Source organism: Aulonocara stuartgranti (genome assembly GCF_965226115.1).
Source record: "Aulonocara stuartgranti genome assembly, chromosome: 12".
Taxonomy (NCBI): Eukaryota; Metazoa; Chordata; class Actinopteri; order Cichliformes; family Cichlidae; genus Aulonocara; species Aulonocara stuartgranti.
In genome coordinates, this window is record NC_138948.1 from 33,597,812 (window position 1) to 33,616,261 (window position 18,450).

Consider the following 18,450-nt stretch of genomic DNA (forward strand, 5'->3'; position numbering starts at 1 on the left):
AATATTAATGGTAATATTACAATTCATGCAACATGTAACTCTTTCGGGATTGCTTCAAGAAACTGACCATTTATTATTCTTTATGTTTCTTTCGTCTTTACTGACAGTCTTTAAAAAATATTAACAATAAGATTATAGGAAATACTTGAAACGTCTCTCAACATGAACTGGTAAACCTCCAGGCTTTATTAACTTGATTTATCCGGAAGTTTCATGTTGTTTCATGTTGCCCAAATATGTAGTGTATATACCGGTATTGCATATTGTACGACTGCAATATGAATCCATGATAAGCTGATACTAAATGTGGCTATTTGTTTCTTCTAAATTCCAATTTCCCTTTTCACCCCAGTTTGTAAAAAAAAAGTCACATCATAGATTTGTTTTTGTTTTTTTGTTTTTTTCAATCCAGTTGTAGTTAACAACAGTAACGTCGGTCTGTTGGGTCCTCTGGACTGGTTTGGTCAGTCATTTTTTATTTTTTGACTGAGGCACTTTTCACAATTTGATTTGTAGAATACATCAACTTGGCATCTTAATTTTTTCCTGTTTATTTTGGTTCTTTTTAAAAGGATCATTCGTGGGATATTCGTGTGTGCTTTTATTGTGAAATTATAGCTAATGTTTACTTGAATATGGGCTAGCTTGACCTTTCCAGCAGAACTCCCTGATGTCATTTTAAGGTGTGGGTTATGTTCAAGAAAAATACTGTGAATGGCATTTAGAGTGCCACAGATGTAATTAACAATAATTAATAATGATGATGACGAAAAGCTCAAGAGGAACAATATTTGAGCCTTAATTAAAATGATCTAAATCCAAACTGAGATGAATAACAGTGTATGACATATTACATCTTGTCATTATTTATTTGACAAACACTAAGCCAAAACCCAGTGTGGCAATGTGTAAAAAACTAAGTACATTACCATTGCTCAGTAGCTTGTACAACCATCTTTGGTAGTAATAATTTCAAATAGGGTTTAAGGGCATCTTTCCGAACCTAAGCAATGCTGCCATGCTGTTTTTAGAGAGTAGACACTTTCTCCTGCCAACACTTCCAAACAAGACATACTTGGTCATTCTTATTTCATTGATACTGCTATGAGTGTTAACATTTAACATGCTATCTAAGGCTTGTAGAGTGAAAAATGCAGCTCTTGTTTGTTTTTTGTTTTTTTGCAGAAAAGGGTGGTACTTAAAAATAAAAGGAAAAAATGTTTAACAATAAAAGAAATGACCATGCTTTACAATCTTACGCAAATATTAGCATTTTCCAAACTTTTTTTCAACAACAAAAAATCTGAAAGAAAAACAGAATTTGAACATACACTGTGTGTCCATTTTAGACAAACAAAAACAGAGACAGACTCATGTCTAGAGGACTATTAGACAGAACATGTAAGGCAGTTTCCACCTCTTTACAATTATCTGTAATTTGCACCTTTAACACCAAGTGGCAGCAAACGCTCGCTGGAAGCATGTGTGCCTGCGTTTCAGCTCTGTGGAGCTGACGACATCCAGCTCTTATAAATACTTAATGGCTCGCTGCTGTTGCAGCAGACGTGGAACAAGCGGTGCAGCCCAAATTTTGTTTTGTTTTGTTTTTCCATTTGAATAGAATAGAATAGAATAGAATTGCACACAATTGTGGAAGAAAGTTGATAATAACATTTAGCCATGACTAGATGAAGTATCTTTTATGTCTAATATTTTGAAGTATCCCAGAATATAACAGAAATACAACACATTTCATTTTACTGACATTCTGTTTGTTAATCAATACTAATGATGTGTGTTGATGATCGATGCTCAGTCATTAAATTCTGTATTGATTTTGTGGCATTTGGTTCTTCAGCGCCTGCCTTGCTTCACTTCATGCTCTATCTGTTGTTGTTTGTATGGTTATACGGATATATTGTTTTACCAGATGCACCATTGATGTGTGTATCTAAACTGATCTAAATTTATTGCAGTCATTTACCATGACTTGTGGAAAGGAGAGCATGCTGTTTAAAAAAAAAGTTTAATGATTCACTGTGTATCCTTTTTCTTTTTAAATTAAGCTGTGACCTAGAAATTCTCTCAAATCACTAAAAGAAGGAAAATGGTTCAGAAAATCACCACACCACACACTCACACACCCGCCCACCCAAAGATTAGGACTGCGGTGATTTGAAGGGTGGGTGGGCGAGTGAAGGGCATTATCCTTGGTGCAGAGTGTTGCCGTGGACATTCGCTGCACATGTGCCGTGTTACTGTGTTTGTTCCTGTCATGCTACGACTGTCGCCCTTCCTGTGGTGCACAGCCAGTCTGCTGTTTCCGCTCGCCTGGCCTCTCTGTGTCAGGCAGCCCAAATTTTGGCTGGGACTCTTCAGCAGCTCCTCCAGAACTGCAGGGCTCTGGGACATCTGCAATGCAGAAGTCTATATATAGCAATGGTGTGAGAGAGAGAGAAAGAGAGAGGGGGGGGCAAGACATGGTGGTGGTGGTGGTGGGGGGGGGGGGGGGGGATAGGAGAGAGGGAAACAAGGAATAAAAAGTGTCCATCTTGAGCTTGCAGAAAGCAGTTTCATGTTTTACCTCCATATCTTGTGAAATTGAAAACTGGGATGCACATTTAAAAAAACTTGTGTGTCTGTGAAACCCACGCACCAACTGAGTGTCCACTCAGGATGTCAGCACACACGGTGACAAGGACACTGAGGAGTGTGGTATCTCACTATTTAACTCACTTAAAAGAGGAAATGTAATCACGTTCTTGCCGAGTCCCAGCAAACAGAGCAGGGAAGGTGGGCTGTATACTGCTGAGCATTTACAGCTTTATCTCAGAGGGTGGGGGCTCGGGAGGGCAGCGGAGGAGGAGCAGGCGAGCGGGTCAATTATGTATGCACCTCCACAAACAACAGAATCTGCTGACAACAGAGCTCAGCACGCACAGAGCAGCATCGCAGCCAAATAAAGGACGGCTGGACAGGCGGACCCGTGGACCACAGGCCTGCAGAGCTGCCGGGGACATTGATCAAAAACTCTTGAATTTTCAATAAGTCAGCCCTCTGACACGCTCTCTGCATTACTCCTCACCACAGAGGTCTGTGCTGAGTCACGATGCTCCTCTTGTCACTGCTGAGATGAGTTCAGAATGCAGAGAGGAAAGCTTGAGCTGCAGCACGGGCTTTGCACAATAGCTTTTTAAAGGTCATTCCTCACCTGATGCAGATGTGCACCTCTGCCTACACTCAAAAAAGCAATTTTTCACCCTAATTAAATGTGAAGCGATAATTTTGAGTAAAATCCAATTGAAATATATCAAATCAAAGACTTATTCATTTAAATAATTAGTCATTAAGGAAAATGTGCTTGGTTTAATCTGAAAGTATACAAATCAGGTCAATTTTATTTGACCAGATTCCATTAAATTGAAATTTTTGCATTGTATTTATATAGCAAGATTACAAGAACTTCTATTTATATGAGCTAAAATCTGCATTTTGCCCATGTGCCCCTGTACATCACGTTATTTATTCATTTGAATGATGTATCTGTTAAAGACAAAGTTCTCCAGTTTGGGAAACATGTAATCTGCATGTTTGCTATCTGAATATTCTTATTCACTTTACGAGCTTTATGCTAACAGTTCCTATTTAACCAGGCAGCTGCGAGTACATGTAAAAAAGTAACTAATCATATTTTTCTAAAATCTCAAGTGTCAAATGTTATATACTGATAATAAAGCACCATAGATCGAGTCACATGTAATCTTGTTGGGTCATTCAATAATAAAATGTTCTTTTTCTTTTTACTTTTTTATGTGAGCATCCGTATTATGGGATGTGTCATAGTTTCCATGGCAAAACTGCACCAGTGTGATGTCTGTGATGCAGTATAACAGGAAAACAAAAATTGAAAGGTCTTTTTACCTGCAGAAGAACCTTGAGAACAGGCTTTCCTGTGTCATAATACTTTTCTAATATAGTCCATTTTTCACACCTGGACATGAAACTTTTTACAGTATGAAGGTACAAATATTTGAATATGTCATGAAAATATGCTGAAGTTGTTGTAGTAAATATGATCGGCTGAGGAGGTCAACTCTTTCTGCAGATCCAGATGCACTTGCGGGTAGATGTGTGATAAGAAATCCTCCAGCAGAGGCTAAGTTAACCTCAGCGCACTGACTGTATTGATGCAGTAAGATGGTGATGTAAAACTATTGATTGCCCCATACAAGATGTATCACATTGCTTTCCTGAAACTAATACATGCTCCTTTTTCATCTAATCCTCAACTTGGGAGAAAAATCATTCGTCTTTGCTCTTTCCCCTGCTTTCTGACACTTTTATTGATTGTCTCTTTTTTTCTCAGACACACTCGTACTCACACAGAAGACTACAGCCCAGGAGCTGGGGGGAAAACAGTCCTGGGCTGTGATGAAGTTCTTGCTGTTGACAGCTGTGCCGGTGGGCCGGTGTTAGCAGGTGCCATCCATCTTTTACCTCTGGGCCAGGCAGAAGTTGAGATGAGCCAAGAGATAAATATCAGGGTAATCAGGAGCCAGGCAGTCGTATCATTGGATGTAGACAGTAAACTGAAGAAAAGTAAATTCAACAACAAGTGTTTTTCCTTCTAACAGCTGATCCTCTTTTAACTAGATCCTCTCTGATGGGTCTCTTATTTGAGGATGACGGACTGAAACCACAAAAAAAAATGTATTTAATGTGGCAGTTCAGGTGTTACCTTACAATAATTCAATTCGATTTTATTTTATTTATACAGCGCCAAATCACAACATCAGTCGCCTCAAGGTGCTTTATATTGTAAGGTAGACCCCACAATAATACATACAGAGAAAAACCCAACAATCATATGACCCCCTATGAGCAAGCACTTTGGCGACAGTGGGAAGGAAAAACTCCCTTTGAACAGGAAGAAACCTCCGGCAGAACCAGGCTCAGGGAGGGGCGGGGCCATCTGCTGCAACCGGTTGGGGTGAGAGAAGGAAGACAGGATAAAAGACATGCTGTGGAAGAGAGACAGAGGTTAATAACAGATATGATTCAATGCAGAGAGGTCTGTTAATACATAGTGAGTGAGAAAGGTGACTGAAGAACAAACACTCAATGCATCATGGGAATCCCCCAGCAGCCTACACCTATTGAAGCATAACTAAGGGAGGATTCAGGGTCACCTGGTCCAGCTCTAACTATATGCTTTAGCAAAAAGGAAATTTTAAGCCTTATCTGAAAGTAGAGATAGTGTCTGTCTCCTTTATCCAAACTGGAAGCTGGTTCCACAGAAGAGGGGCCTGAAAACTGAAGGCTCTGCCTCCCATTCTACTTTTAAATACTCTGGGAACAAGAAGTAGGCCTGCAGTGCGAGAGCGAAGCGCTCTAATAGAGTGATATGGTACTACAAGGTCATTAAGATAAGATTATTTAAGATCTTGTAAGTGGAAGCCAGATTCTGAATTCAATTTTGTATTTAACAGGGAGCCAATGAAGGGAAGCCAGTATGGGAGAAATATGCTCTCTCTTTCTAGTCCCTGTTGGTACTCTTGCTGCAGCATTTTGGTTTAATGGAAGGCTTTTCATGGAGTTACAGAAATAATGTGTACATACGTGTCAGCTAATGTGTAAACAATAAAAGCATCACCTTGTCAGCTGGGATGTGTCGATGACGTGTCAGCTTCAGTGTCAGGCATAGAAGGAGCAAATGTCAGTCGCGGAGGGGTGGGGGGCATTAAGCACATCGTTTTAGCATCCATCATATACACTATTTTTATACATTTGCACATATTTGTGATGGAAATGTAGCTGATGTGACTGTTCAGCATAAAGTGGAATAGGAATATACTCCAGTGGGACTCTGTGGCTTTCTGCATTGCTTTTGAGGTTGTTGCAGAAATTAATTTGCTTTCATTTTTGTAATCGGAAGGCTGCCGGTTCGAGCCCCGGCTTGGACAGTCTCGTCGTTGTGTCCTTGGGCAAGACACTTCACCCGTTGCCTACTGGTGGTGGTCAGAGGGCCCGGTGGCGCCAGTGTCCGGCAGCCTCGCCTCTGTCAGTGCGCCCCAGGGTGGCTGTGGCTACAATGTAGCTTGCCATCACCAGTGTGTGAATGTGTGTGTGAATGGGTGGATGACTGGATATGTAAAGCGCTTTGGGGTCCTTAGGGACTAGTAAAGCGCTATATAAATACAGGCCATTTACAGGCCATTTTATGTGCCACCTGTTTCCATGAGTGATACTTTAATTTATAAACCTTGGGACATTAATAGCTCACATCTCTTTCAGCACGGCTTCAAACCTTTCTGCAAAGTTAAAACATGCCACATAATGTTTGGGGCATAGGTGAGTTCAGACCCTTTTTGTGGTTGCTTGATCCCCAGATTTCACCAGAACACTCCTAAAAATTACTATAGTAATAGTATTAATAATATTGTATTTTAGTATTATTTTCTGACACTAGCTGGCAGAAAGACACATTTTAACTGAAATATAGGAAAACTAACATTGTAATAGACAAGTAGTTTTTCCTGAATTTCATGGATGCTTTGCGTGCTTTTCAGTAGTACACTTACTTAAAAATACCAGTGGACATTCTCCACACAGCATATTGATATGAATGGCAGCATTTTACAGGATTCATATCACTCTAAATGTGGCTGAACAGGATGGATGCCACTACACTGATGTGACGGACTACAAATTTATTCTCGTGATGCTCCATGCTGAGTCTGCATAATAAAGGCCGGGTTTGTATGATTCCAGAAACTTTAATATAAAAAACACTCTGCTAGTTTCCTCCATGTACAGGTCTGTGGAGTGGCAGCATGATTTTTTAGTTTCTGCACTGAACAATACCACTTGATTATTTGGTGGACTGCCTCTGTGTGATTAAGAGACTGAAATAATGCTGTGCATGTTTCTCATTTTATCTGCTTTACCATAAATTTTTCTTTAACCTCTTCAATAACAGAGCCTTTGCCTTGGGTTTGATAACTAAAGGCTCCACCTTACAACGGGTGGATTAGATTGAAATCTCTGAAATTATTCACCCATGACAACAGGTCATCTAACTAATTAGGTTGCTTTTGAAGGCAATATTGAAATGTTCATCTAATCAAATTGAGATTTGAAAATGTAAAAAGGGTTGATTACATTTGCAAACAGCATATTCCATTGATATTAATTGATAGACACTGCATGTATGATATTATGATTGGGAGCTGAGTCCACCTACATTTTAAGCCTAGAATCACCCCTGGTTTGGGGCTAAATTTTAAGGCTCATTTCCATAAACAAGATCTTTGTTAGCAAACAAGCAACAATACTTGGCTCCTCTGTTGTCACAAGAGGAAAGGAAGCAAGTAACTTTAATCCTAAAACTGATCTCTGTTGCTTGTGATTCTGATAGGGAGACTAACAGTAATTCAATACAATTCAGTTCAATTCAATTTTATTTATATAGCGCCAAATCACAACATTTTTTCCCCCTAATAGGCTGTTTTAGGTATGAGCAAGTTCGTTTAAAGGAGACTCTTACCCAGTGGCAGGGGGGTCGTTGATCATCATATCGGTAGCATCTTTTCCAGTGAGTGGAATTATCATATTTCATTACTTCAAATAACCTTTTCAGCAGCATAATTTGTCACTGTCAGCTTTAGCAGTAAGCACTGTACATATATATAGACTCCAGACATTAATTTTACTCCTTATATACATTTTAAATACAAACTTCTTCAAATAAGTTTGAATCCATGGTTGCCACTGAATGAATAAGATTTAAGTAGTTTAATTAATTTGCTTTTGTTTAACTATTTTAACAAGAGCTATTTTGTTTATTTAGTTTTTCCTTTTTGAGTTAAAGAAACCATTTTTAAAAAAAATTCTGATTAATGTTGATTAACTGTTTCGTTGATTAAGTTATCTGCACCTATAAGTATGTCTTATGTGTATCTAGCACTTGTCCAATAATATTTTGGTACATGTGGATGTGTTGGAAAAAGTTTTGATGCTAAAACACTTTGGAGCTCTTAATTGCTTTATTTTTGTTCCATTTATCAGTATATTACTCAAGTTGTCTTTATCCTTTAAGGAGCAACAGAGCAAAGCTGTGACACCAAGAGTGCAGTGAGTACCTGATTTGTTAACTGTCACCATAGTAGTTTAGCTAGTATGCAGCAAGAAAACCTTTGAGGTGGCTATCAAGTTATCTTGCTGATTTTTTCTTCAGTTTGATTCAGGTGAATTTTTATATAATCAAATTACAACAGTTGTCTTAATGCACTTTATTTATGAAGACCATCCAGTATTCTGGAAAACCCCAACAATCAAACAGTCCCTCATGAGCAAACACTTTGCAACAGCAGGAAGGGAAAGCTCCCTTTAAACAGGAAGAAACCTCGGTCAGAACCAGACTTAGGAAGGGAGAGAGAAATGAACCCACCCACCTGAAATTTCATGGCTTTAAAGGGTTAAACTCATATGTTGCTTTTATGTAATTTTTAAAACGTAAACAAGACTGTAACAAATTTTCTGTAATATGTATAACATGTTATAACTTCCTTATCTTCAACAGAAAAATGTTAGCAAGTTACCCAAATTAAATAAAACAAAATGTTAACTTCAGAACTACAGGCATGAATGTTTGTGTGCTTAGCTTTTAGTGAATAAAGAAGACACAGACGTGGTTAAATGCTTTTTGGTTAATAAATGTCTTTATTTGGCTTTGAGAGGAACATCACTGCATGAGAGAGCAGCATGTACAGTCACAGTTGTAAAGCAGAACGGTTTGGAAAGTGTCAGCACTCCTCTACTTCCCCAGAAACAAGTGAGCTGCAGGTGAAAACATGTTTCTTTTAACTTTCATTTATGATTAAGGCAATTCTTTTTTAATTGAACACACAACAAGCAAAAATCTACTCATCCAGCAGATACTCAAGCTCCGAGAATCAGGCCATGCATTCATATCCGTTGGTTGATTCATTTGTCAATAAAGAAATAATAAAAGCAAGGGAGAGAAATGATGAAGGACAGTGACAGAAGGTGATAGAAGAAGTTATGGGGAAAATAGCCCTTTTATGTGACTCTGTATACATAAACCATAAACCCAGGAGAATCTACTCTAACAGACACTTGCAGTCTTGGCTGAGGACTGTCAGCGTCAGCACCACCTGCCTGCTCCTAACACCTACACTCACCTTCACCTTGTTTCCTGTTTCAGCTACATGAAACCAAAGCACCACCATGTTTATGTGAGGGGAAAGAAAACAAGCTGGTGTGTGAGATGATCAGATAAAGTGTATGACAAATGATTCAATCAAAGGGAGGACTTATATTCCCAAAATATATACAGCAGCAATTGAAACTCTACATTTTCACACCCAGCGACTCTGAAGCAATCTACCTTTCCACCCATGTACATTTATGTTTTTCCAGGTTCCAGGTTTGCCAGTATTACTGTGCTATGCTGCAGTTAAGAAGGAGGGAGAAAATTAAAGGGGGTGAAATGAAGAACTAAGCAGCGGCTAATGGAAAGGAGAGGAAGCATTCACCTGCCGTGTGAAATGAGGAGTTGGGACTTCCAGTCAGGACAGAAAATTTCCTGCCTAACAGGGCGACATTCAGGAATGAGCTGGTGACGCTTCATTCAATGACAAAATCTTTAACTTACAGGAATCGCCAACTTTTAAATGTAAAAATCAAATAGCACCGTAAAGTTGGACTGGCTGTTTCACATGCTCCAGGATCTGTGCGTTTCTCTTTAAAAGTCTGTGTGCTGACAGGTTTTGATTGCTCTTACTGTGAATATTAATTACCAATGGCACGTTTGCTGTTGCTTGGTCAAAAGACGGATCATTCCCCTTTTCAGACTTGTGAAACTCGGTGGCATCGTGCTAGCTTCCTGCGCTTTTCTCTGTACTCCTGTGACATAGAGTAGTGACAGCTACAGCAGATTTATGGAAGTGATTTGAACTCTTTTGCTACTGTAGTACTAGCTAGTCTAAATCTCCTTTTCCATCTAATAAAGATTGAACTAATCACTTACAGAGCAAACAGAGACTGAAAAACACAGGTGTGAGGCATCTGGATTGTGCAGATGTGTGTGTGTCTGTGTGAGATGATGTGAACATGAACAGATCCATAGGTGACTGATCGTGGAACGTGGAATGCGTTATTGATGACAGTGATGACAAAAGCAGTTTAGCTCTTGCTGTTCTTCCCGGTGGGGCTCTCCTTCTTCTTCTCCTCTTTCTCTTTTGGCTTCTCCTCCTCCTCTTCCTCCTCCTCCTCACCCTCTTCGCCCTCTTCTCCCTCCTCACCGTCCTCCTCTCCCTCCTCACCATCTTCTCCCTCCTCACCCTCCTCTTCTCCCTCCTCGTCCTCTTCCTTCTCCTCTTCTTCCGCTTCCTCTTGCTCCTCCTCTTCAGGCTTAGCTCCGGGCTTCCTGTAAGCGCCGAGAGTGTAGGTGCGGGCGGACATGTAGGAAAAGCCGGGATAGCCAGACTGGACCATTGCGCCGCCGACAGAGCTGAGGCGACACTCCTCGCCTTCCAGCAGCTTCCTGTGCAGATGGAGAAACAGAGGACAAAAGGTGACGTCACCGCCTACACTGGACGTGCTACTTTTAGATGCTCAGTGCAGTGATAGACACTCTGAAGGGATCTAATGTCACCGTGATATCAGATGAAGCACCTCTGCTGTCTGTTTTGGTGCTTTTGCAGTTTTACATCATCTTATTTCAGTTGGAAGTGTCTGACTTCTCTTAGTGAAAGCATTAAAATCACATTTTAGGAAAGTAGGTGAGGGAGCACTCCTCTCGTGTGACATGAAGCAAATGTCCCAGGATCATGTTGGGATGTGTTTAAGCTACAATTTCAATTCAACTATTTATATAGCTCCAAATCACAACAGTAGCTTGTATATTTTAAGGTAAAGACCCTATAATAATACAGAAGAAAAACCCAACCACCTCTATGGAGATAGTGGGAAGGAAAACGTCCCTTTTTACAAGAAGAAACCTTCAGTAGAACCAGACTCAGGGGGGCAGCGATTTGCCACCACCAACTGGGGGTGAGGGGACAAAAGACACACTGTGTAAGAGAGCTAGGGTTAATAATAACTAATGAGTAAATACAAAGTGGTGTATAAACACATAGTTAGTGAAAAGTCAGTGAAGGGGAAACACTCAGTGCACCATCGGAAGACCTCAGCATCACAAGTAACAGAAGATTCAGGGTCACCTGATCCAGCCTTAATTATATGCTTTATCAAAAAGGAAAGTGTGTCTCTGTGTGGTCTGTGGCTCTGCTGAGGAGGAGGGGTGGTTCAGCGGGCAGTGCCAGAGAGGCTGTCAGGGCAGCTAGGGCTGTTCAAGTAATCAGACTCTCCCTAACGAGGCCGCAGGAAACAGAGGGGAGAGCTGTGAGGGGAACAAGACCGCTGCAAAGCTGCACAAAGCAGTCTGAAAAGATAAAGCACTGTAATAAAACATCGCCAACTCTGCAACAGCGTATACGTGTCGGGTCCTTTGTGTCACACAAAGTCTTGTGTCTGATCTTAAAAGTAGACGAGGCATCTGTCTCCTGACTCCAAACTGGGAACTTGTTCCACAGAAGAGGGACCTACACCTACTCATTTTTAAAAGGTTTATATAAATAAAGTGGAATTTTGCACGCAGTGTGTCCTTAAGAGCAAAATCTAAATGTCAATAATAAACACTTGTCATTATATTAATCACTTCAATAAACAAGATACAGTGTGGTTTCACTCCAAAACTCTTATAATAAAGGAGTAATAAGCACACAAATGGCGAACAATTAACATCTATGATATGATTTCAAACAGATTTATGTATTGTGTTGCAGAGATATTTGCTGAAGTTTGTTTGCGAACCAGCTGCCTTATGCAATACCTTTGTACTTCGAGATGGTGCAATCAATCCAACAGGAGGGGAGAAAGACAAAGCACCACACTGAGATCATGCTTAGATTTTTCTTTTAAACAGACTATGATGCTGACCTCTTATCAGTCACTTTGAGAACCAGTCAATGAACGAAAGAGTAAATATATTGTTGAATGAAGCTCTTGATAAGTGACCACCAGCTAGCTGCATTGAAGCTTTTTTTGCCGACAAGTATTGTATAACTTTTTTATGATTTCCATCCTATAGGTATCTGGAAATGGTGGAAAATAACACCAGTTGCTACAATGGTCATGTGCTGTAAAACTGAAAGAAAAATCAGCTAAGAGAGACACGTAGCTAAAGCTCCAGAGTGGCTGCTGTGTCCCATTTTGAAACTGCCACATCCAATCCTACAATAATTGCCTTTCATGCCAGAGTAAAAGTAGGATGACAACCTCTTTGTGACTAGGAAACATCACTTATTGCCTTGTACATTTTTCTACATTTCGTGACTGATTGGAAGTAGTTGTGTTTGCTCCTCAGAGGTTGCGTGTAGAACAAACTCATCCAATCAGTCTCTGGGTGTCCACCTACGACCGTGAAGTGATTGTACAGGTCACTTGGTGGTAGGTGACTTGTCTGCAAACAATTACAGTCTGATACAGCCTAAGTGCAATCACCCTCAGACAGATTGGCAAAGGTTTGCAAATAAGTGTTGTCTAATTTATAAACCCAGACAGATTGAGTGCAACTGGTTAGCAATGACTAAGATACAGATGCAAACTCATAGCAGACTTTATCTTGACACACCAAAGTCACTTGAAGACAGCAACTGAGTGCGAGTGGTTGCAGACCGGGTCTCAGCCTTTGAAGCAATGGTTTCATAGGCGAAGATCACAAGTTCACTTGGAACAGTAATTTTGTTTCTGCTGTGATCTGCAAACACTGTTTTTCCTAGTGTGGCAGGGTGTGGTTTGTCACTCAGCTGCAGGGGATGGGTGGAGCAGCGGGTTCAGGGTCTGGTGTCAGGGAAGGCTACTGGCAGATTCCTTTGTCTGCAGAGTCAAAGGAGAAAAAAACTCCCCTTCCCCTTCCGTATGCTTTGTACCAATTTGCCCTTCAGCGTGTTCGGACGCCCCGCCACCTTCCAGTGCCTCGGTGTACTGCGTCTGCACGCTGCATATCCTGCCACCTATTTGGATGACATCATCATTCACAGTGACACCTGGGCAGAGCATGTGCAGCAGGTGGCTGCAGTCTTGGAGTCCCTGAGCCCCTGCTCTACACGTCTAACTTTTCCCTCCCTTTTATTCTACACACTGATGCTTCAAACAGAGGGCTGGGTGCCATGTTATCCCAGCAGGTAAGGGTGGGGGAGGTTGATCACCCCGTCGTGTACATCAGCAGGAAACTGTCAGAACGGGAGGCCAACACAGTGGGCAGTGGTACATGGAGAAGGAGTTCCTGGCCATCCGGTGGGCGGTCGATTCTCTTCCTTATTACTTCTAGGGCCATCCATTCACCTTCTCTCCAGATCACACCCTGCTGCTGTGGCTCCATCGCATGAAGGATGCCAATGTCCAGATCACCCCCCACGGTTGTAACTGGCTCTCCAGCCTTATAAGTTCAAGGTAGTCCAAAGGCCAGGGGCACAGATGGTTGGAGGGATGGAGCAGCGAGTTTGTGGTGTGGTGTCAGAGGAGCCTGACCCACACGGCTGACCCCCATCATATAATCATGCCCTCTCTTTTGAGTAGGACACCGGGACCTACTGGTGTGCTGTGTGTGCTATCTATGCTGTGCTTGAGACATCAGCTGAAAAGCTGCACAACCAAAGGTGTGGCGATATGAAAACCCCCCACTGTAAATAAACATTGAACCTTCGGCAACGTTGTGTGCATCGGGTCCTTTGTCACACCTAGGTTTATAACATACTGTGCTATTATTATTGTATGTATGTTTTCAGCTTAGTTCCACCTGCCAAAATGATGACTGCTGTTCTGTTTGTAATATTACAGACCTGTACGCAGCAATCTCAATATCCAGTGCCATCTTAACATTCAGTAGGTCCTGGTATTCACGTAGATGACGAGACATTTCTCCTTTCGTACTACGCAGGGCACCTTCCAGCTGCTGAATGGTATCCTGTATGCACAAACAGACACATGCACATATTAGCCAGCATTAGCCTTATGTGACCTATGGCTTTTATTATTAACTCCTCAATTTTGTTAGCTACTTTTTGGTTGTTTTTGTCTGTAAATAATACGGTAAAGTCTTTTTTAAGGTTTCTAACAATTAGCTTAATAAAGGTATAAAAAATACAATTATTTACATACCTGCATCTCACCAATTTCATTGTTATGGCGATCTTCCATCTCTGCAATCTGCCTCTCCAGAGCTTCATTGTGGCCCCTGAGCGCCTCAATCTCCAGGGTCCGGGCCTGCACCTGTCTGCGGTATTCGCTCAGCTCCTCCTTGGAGTGCTTGATGGCATCTTGGTTGCGGGCAGCCGCCTCAGTCACACTGGCAAACTTGGAGCGGTACCATTCCTCTGCCTGGGATTGGTTCCTAGCTGACAGGCTCTCATACTGGGCCCTGATGTCCTTCAGGGCTGCAGCCAGGTCAGGTTTGCTGACATCCATCTCCACTGACACCTTGATTGAAAAAAGTAGAAAGTAAAAATTGTTTGTGTTTACTGTATATGTTGAGTTTACAACTGTAAATAAAATGTAGCATTTTTTTTTTAAATCACTCATCCTTATATTTAAGAGATGCACAATTATAAGCTGTGTACATTTCAAAAACTATTTTAGCTCACTGATTAAGAATTATAAGTTCATTTTGATCCCGATCAACCATATTATTATATAATGTGGAACCATCATTTTCCACAAACACAGCTTGTTTGTTTGCTGGAAAAGTCTATGCTTTTAATTCTCAGTGGGTAAATCTTAGTGTTTCTCTGATTGGATGTCTGTCCTTTGAAAAGTGGTGACTGTAACAACAAACTGCTGAAATCACTGTCACCGTGGATGACAAACAAAGCCATTCTAACTCTGGCTTATCTGTAGCTATTAACCTGATGAAAATATCAGCGTGTCATTGTGAATTTCTTTTAAATACTGAATACTGTTAATGCATGTTAATGCGCTTGTGCTGCAGCTAAACTACCCTCTTCTCTAGCGCCGCAACATAAATGTTTAAGGTGAGCGGTGTGCTGATGAGCTGCGGCGCTGATGAATGGACTGCTGACTCAGACATCTCTGCTGCAGAAAGCTGTGCTGTCAATGGCTTTTATGGTACTCAAATTCCCCATAGGGGGGGAAATGAGAACCCCTGGAGAAATCTACCTAGCAACCACCAGTTCGTGACTAACTTAATAAGCACAAGCTCGCAAAGGACGTCGCTTCACATAAAGACAAGTTTCACGCAAATTTTCTTCTTTTTATCTTGCTCTGTCGACAGCGGGACATAAATAACATCCCAATAAACATGAAAATAACTCACTCTTGCGCATAAACTCGAGCTATGCGCGTCACACGTGGTTAGAACAAAGTGGGAAATGGTTTGAACCGCCATACTGCCCCATGAAGGCAGTTTATCACGTTAATATGTAACCTACACGAAACAAGCGCTAGAGTTTGTCCTGCCTGGGACGACCACACCCCTGCGCTATTTCTCCGCATTTTCTCCCCCCTCCGCCCCCTCTCCCCCCCTCTCTTTTAGGAAATGGTAGCAAGCTAACGGCGGGCCTTACAGTAGTTTACATGAACTTTATAGTTGACCTTGGTGCAAAGCAGGTAGCTTATCTCTCCGCTGTCGCACTTTCATAATGTCAGTCAGTTTTCTGGGCAATTCTCTACACGAAACGACCGAAAAACAGACACTTCAAAAACAGCTTTAAGTTGGCACGAGGGGGCGTGAGCACAGGAGCGCGCGGGACACCGCAGGGACGCTCGCGACTCTCCTGCTTTCAGAGCGGGAGGGAGGACAGCGCGTGGTGCTGAAACGGAACTGCAGTGCCATTAATTTTCATGTGCGCGCCGTTCAGCACGTCGAAGCGACGTAGAAAAGACGGCTGCCGACAGACTTTTACATCCTAACACATCTGTAGGTCACTGCTTTCCCGAACTACTCACAAAAATAAGAAAGAAAAAAGGGTTTGTTGTTGTGTTGAGTGCAACAAATCAACAACTTCCTCTGTTGTAGTTTGTTTGTGGCCACTAAGGTGATTATGAAGTGTAAAAACACTCAAGCCTGGAGACCACCTGTGTTTCTGGTGATATTCTGTGGCTTTAAAACTAGTGGTTAATCGCATTTCTGACCAGTTGACCGTCGGCGGGTGTAATCCTTGCGTGTCTACGGGCAGGCCGTCAGACCCCCGTGGGACGTGTACCTGTGTGGCCTGCAGTGAAGCCTGGAGCTCCTGCAGCTCCTCCTCGTGGACTTTCCTCAGGAAGGCGATCTCATCCAGGAGCGACTCCACTTTCTTCTCCAACTCCAGGCGCGCCAGGGTGGCGTCGTCGACGTCCTTCCGGTAGCCCTTCAGGGTGTTCTCCGCCTCCTCTCGCAGCCTGCTTTCTTCCTCGAACTTCTCCTTCATGCGCTCCAGGGTGTCGTTCATCTGCACGCAGTCCAGGTGCATCTGGCTCTTCTCGTGAGTCAGCTCCTCCACGCGCGCTCGCAGCTCGCGGATCTCCTGCTCGTAGAGCTCGTGCAGGCGAGAAGGCTCACTGTTGCGCTGGCGCAGCAGTGTGACCTCGGCCTCCAGGATTTTGTTTTGCTGCTCCAGGTTGTGCACCTTCTCGATGAAGGACACGAAGCGGTCGTTGAGGCCCTGCAGCTGCTCCTTCTCGTTGGTGCGGATGATCTTGAGCTCGTTGGTGACCGCGGTGGACTGGGTCAGGTCCACCGCGTGGTCCGGCATGGAGGAGAAGACCCGGCCGGGGGCCGCTGTCCGGCGGTAGGTGGTGGTGGAGGAGATCGCTGAGGGGGAACCATAGGTGCGGTGGCTGCTGCGGTATCCCGCGGAGTGCAGGCGGGACGGGCTGCTGCTACCCAGGCTGACGCGACCGGAGCGGGGGGCATCTCCAAAGATCTTCCGATAGGAGCTGCTGTAAATCTCGCTGGAGTAACTCATGGTTCCTTCACCTCGGTTGAATTGGGCCGATGCCTTTGCTTTGCACAGGGAAGTGTGTGTGTGTGGAGTTCACGAGTGTGACAGGATGAGTGTGTGTGTGAGAGAGAGAAAGTGAGATGCGAGTGATGTCTGCCCGGGACAGGTGCTTTTATAGGGAAGGCGCCGGCGCATCATTTGACGCAGCAACAACAGAAGACAAGGGGAAACCTGCAAGCTTTTGCAGAAAGCCTCCACCCTCTGGGGAGACACGAAGTCACTCATGCATCTCCTCCTTTCCGCCCTGCAGCTCCAGCTCAACAAAATCACACTCAACGACGAGCAGGTTTCTGCACGGTCTTTGCTGTCCGTGCCCGAACTGAGATCATTAAAATCTAACTTTTTCTTTTCAAGTTACCAACTACTGATCGCACTTAGTGCCACCCGGATAAACACATCGTAACACAAACACAGACACAGGTGTAATCTGAATTACAGCACATTCATTATGCACTTATCTGTGGCGTTCACTGCAGTATTTTTTTTTCTGTCGCAGCAGAATGGGAAATGGGATCGATGTATAGAGCTTTTCCCAGAGTGTGTTTTGGTGGTGCTGCAGTCTGCAGTCACCCCCCCGGCCACCGCAGTGTGGGAAGACGGGATAATATCATATTAGTGGCAAAAATATGCGTAAAGTGTGTATTTTTTACGCACTTTACGCACTTTACGGGGGGGCTCCTATGTTTCAGTGCTGTGCAGAGCGGTCTCTAGCCTTGGTCCTGATCTAGGCTGGAGACAGAGGCGAAGGACCACGCCCCTGCAAAGTACAGGACACCCACCCGCGGGACCGCAGCCTCAACAGCTCCGAACACCACAGGAGGCGCCTCCAGTGCTGCTGCTCAAGCTGCCTGTCTGGAACAGATCCCAAGTGCAGACATCGCCGGGTCATCTTAAATCACCTTAAACTACTTTCCATTGGTCTCGTTTCCCCCACAAATTATTATCAAACAGGGGTCAGTGAAGAGTTGCCATTGTCTAAAGTTACCGAACAATGGTAACTGTGAGCAGAAATTGATATTTTATTTAGCTTTATGAATTTGATTGGATTTATTTATTTATCTGCAAATTTGGAAAACAGTGACTTTTAAATAGAACTATTTGCACTGTAGCAAATTATTGTCACATATCATCGGACTTGTTGTTTGGAATGCAAAATTCCTTTTTAATAAGTCACACTGATTTCAGTCAAACATTTCCAGAGTTGATGCACTGAATTAATCACACGTCATGAGTGACGAAACTTCTCGAATGCAGTTTTTTCCTGGGGGCAGCAGGGGGCGCCCACTCTGGCTGTAAAGGCTAGGCAGATTGTATAGATGTATATGAGAAAATGACCCTGAAGTACACTCTATTACCTCGATTG

At 42.8% G+C, this 18,450-nt stretch overlaps 1 protein-coding gene across 1 annotated transcript; it reads right to left on the reverse strand.

Annotated features, from left to right (window-relative positions):
• Positions 1-8,698: 8,698 nt before the first annotated feature.
• Positions 8,699-17,251, reverse strand: neff1 (neuronal intermediate filament family member 1). Its single transcript, XM_082554055.1, is given in 5 exon segments — positions 8,699-10,249; positions 10,252-10,567; positions 13,929-14,053; positions 14,248-14,565; positions 16,308-17,251. Coding segments are annotated over 5 exon segments (1,575 nt in total). The 5' UTR covers positions 17,052-17,251; the 3' UTR covers positions 8,699-10,177.
• Between the last annotated feature and the right edge of the window lie 1,199 nt (positions 17,252-18,450).